Below are 2,575 nucleotides of genomic sequence, written 5' to 3'. Positions count from 1 at the left end.
GGATAAAGTGATGGGAGGAGTACTTGGGAATGAGGCCATTGGAGTGCTTAGAGAACACTCACTTGGGAGCCCCGCAACAATGAGTGAAGGAGGGGGGCGGGGGGTGCGAGGGAGACAGGTTCCCCCGCCCCCCGCCACCGCAAGCCACAAGGCCCGAGGCACGCCTCCCGCCCTGCCTCCACCTCAGGTCGCAGGAATCTTGTTGGTGATCCATCCAGACGTTGTGTGTTCTGGAAGTGGACATCGCGGCTCTGTGTTTTTGAAGTCAGATTTCATTGCTGTGGTTTCTATGCCTGACCCCCTGAAGTTCTTGCTCCTGTTGCCACAGGGAGCCGGGAGAGCACAGAGCGCTGCTCCCGGTGCCCTGCAGCCACACAAACATGCTCCTGCTCCTGGCGGAGCCAGAGCTGCTGGGAAAGACATTTCGGAAGTTTCCTGTGGCTGCAACAAATTGTTCAAATCTGCACTGGAGCACCGCTGTGACCTGTCTTTCTCCATCTTAGGGCAACCAGCTCCTGAAACTGGAAACTCCCCAGCACCTCCTCACCCTACCCCGCAGGCTCTCCTTGTGGGGGTGGGGCGGGGGGAGTTGTCTGGAATGCCTAGCCTCTCCGTCCAAGCATGGCAGCCTTGCCCCATGGGTGGCGCAGACTCAGTTTTCCATGCACCTTGCCCCAGGGAGGAGGTGGGGGTTCCTTCCATAGAGATGGTGAAGAATAAGGGAGGTAGTGATCGTCTCTGGGATCCAGTTAGATCTGCATTTGCAGGCAGAAAGAGGCTGGGGCACATGGAGAGAGTGATCAACTGGAAGATTCTAGGTTCCTCAATTTTGAAAGGTGACATGATACTCTGGAAAGGGCATGAACTTAGTTGTCAGTTCGTCCTTGCCTTTTCCAATCAATGCTGTGTGGCCACGGCAAATTAATGAACATCTCCGAGTTTCGGTCTCCTGTCTAAAATGAGGTGATAATAGCTTCTTGAAGGCTGTGAGGCCCTGAACATGCTGCCTGGCACATAGATGGCTAATCAATATTTTCCTACCCTTCCCTTCTCTGAAGTTGCTACCTCTCTTCTCCTGGGGTCTTGCAAATAAACTTCTGAATTAAATAGTTCCTGCCTGGTAATTTGTATCAACTGAGGGAATACAAGTCTGGAATATGACTTTTTTTTTTTTTTTTTGAGGTGGAGTCTCGTTCTGTCGCCCATTTTGAGATTGAGGGCTACATTTAAAAATAAATGTAACCATTGGCTGAAACCAGACCGCTTTCTGGAAGGGAGTCTTTTGGGGCTTCCTTCAATGAACAGACTGGAGTGTAATTAGTTATTTGATAGCAAATGGGTTCTCTCAGGACATAAATACAATTTAAAGCAGTTTGTTCTAGTGTCTACGGTTTCAACATTGCCCACTGAATTCATGTTTCTACTCTTAACTTGCCAAGTAAACCCATAGTTTGTTAGTTCAAACACTAATCTCTGATCAGTCCCATTTATTCTAAATTTGTTTTCACATAATGGCTTCCACAACTCAAGGTATTTTCTATTCTTTGCTCTCTGGAGACTGAGAGGTTATCAGTTGTGGAAAGCCTTCCAGGAAGTTTTCCTCTAATGTAGTCCTGGGGAATACAGAAGCCGCCTCGAATGAATGGTAGGACTCACCTTTTCCCAGGACCATAAAAATATATATTTTTGTTTCCTACCCTAAACACAGTGTAACTCACTCCTTGTTTTTCCTGGGAGATTGTGGTAACATGGAGAGGCCTGGGGGGTCTCTGGGATAAAGCAGCTTGTAAAACGACTATAGGGGGATTCCAGATCTGACTTAATCAACATTTCTCAAGATCCGTAGACCAATAAAACTGTTTGCTTTCTTACCACAGTTCCACCAGCTGATTTATTTCTCTTACTTGGCTGAAGCTGTCGCTGCTCAAAGCAGTTCATTTGTCAGGTCGAGAGAATTACAATTCACAGGACCTCTTGCTAGTGCTATCTCAGTTTATAAATTTCACGAATCACAATTTATTGCGGTGCACCCCACAGAGTCTCCTATTAATAAATTGTGGCTCATCAGCAAAAGCACGTGTCTATGGCTCCCTTGGACATAGGCTTAGGGTCCTGGAGCGGCCGCACAAGCTGCATGTGGCCAACACACAAACGTAGCTGGGCCGGCTCCCGCAGCCTCTGTCTGAGTCTCCCTTTACTTGCAATGACTCTCTGCATGGCCTGGTTTCTTGTTTTCACCTCTGCAGGGGTGCCATGTAAAGGAGGCCAGACACCACCTGTGTATGTTTGTGTTGTGGTGGGGAGGGCCGGGCCATAGGAAGAACTTAACTCCTTCCAAAATCTACAGATTTTCCCCTAATAGATTTCATCAACCTGTGGGTACAAACAGAGTTGCATTAATAATGCAAACCTTTTGTTCACTGACTCTTTTTCTTCCCAGCCACTAGTACCTCAGCTAGAGCTTTCTGGAAGTCCTTGGGGTTTTTCACATGCCCTTGGAAGCAAGGCCAGTAGTGACTTGCCCAAGTAGTCAGGTTGACTCCTCCAAGGCATCTTCCATTTCCTTCCTTCCCCC

The 2,575-nt window shown here is 48.2% G+C and overlaps 1 protein-coding gene across 1 annotated transcript; it reads left to right on the top strand.

Annotated features, from left to right (window-relative positions):
- The first annotated feature begins 289 nt into the window (after positions 1 to 289).
- Positions 290 to 925, top strand: LOC116812563 (uncharacterized). The gene has a single exon (XM_032758347.1). It carries the CDS (start codon positions 290 to 292, stop codon positions 923 to 925), a length of 636 nt encoding a protein of 211 aa, XP_032614238.1.
- The last annotated feature ends 1,650 nt before the right edge of the window (positions 926 to 2,575 follow it).

The sequence above is a fragment of the Hylobates moloch genome, unplaced genomic scaffold (assembly GCF_009828535.3).
Source record: "Hylobates moloch isolate HMO894 unplaced genomic scaffold, HMol_V3 SCAFFOLD_1, whole genome shotgun sequence".
Classification (NCBI taxonomy): Eukaryota; Metazoa; Chordata; class Mammalia; order Primates; family Hylobatidae; genus Hylobates; species Hylobates moloch.
Note: the sequence above shows the minus strand (reverse complement) of the source record. Positions and strands in the feature narration are given on the sequence as shown.

What these genes read in the sequence shown, in the direction of transcription:
- LOC116812563 (XM_032758347.1), top strand. Translation starts at nt 290, where the DNA reads ATGCCTGACCCCCTGAAGTTCTTGCTCCTGTTGCCACAGGGAGCCGGG.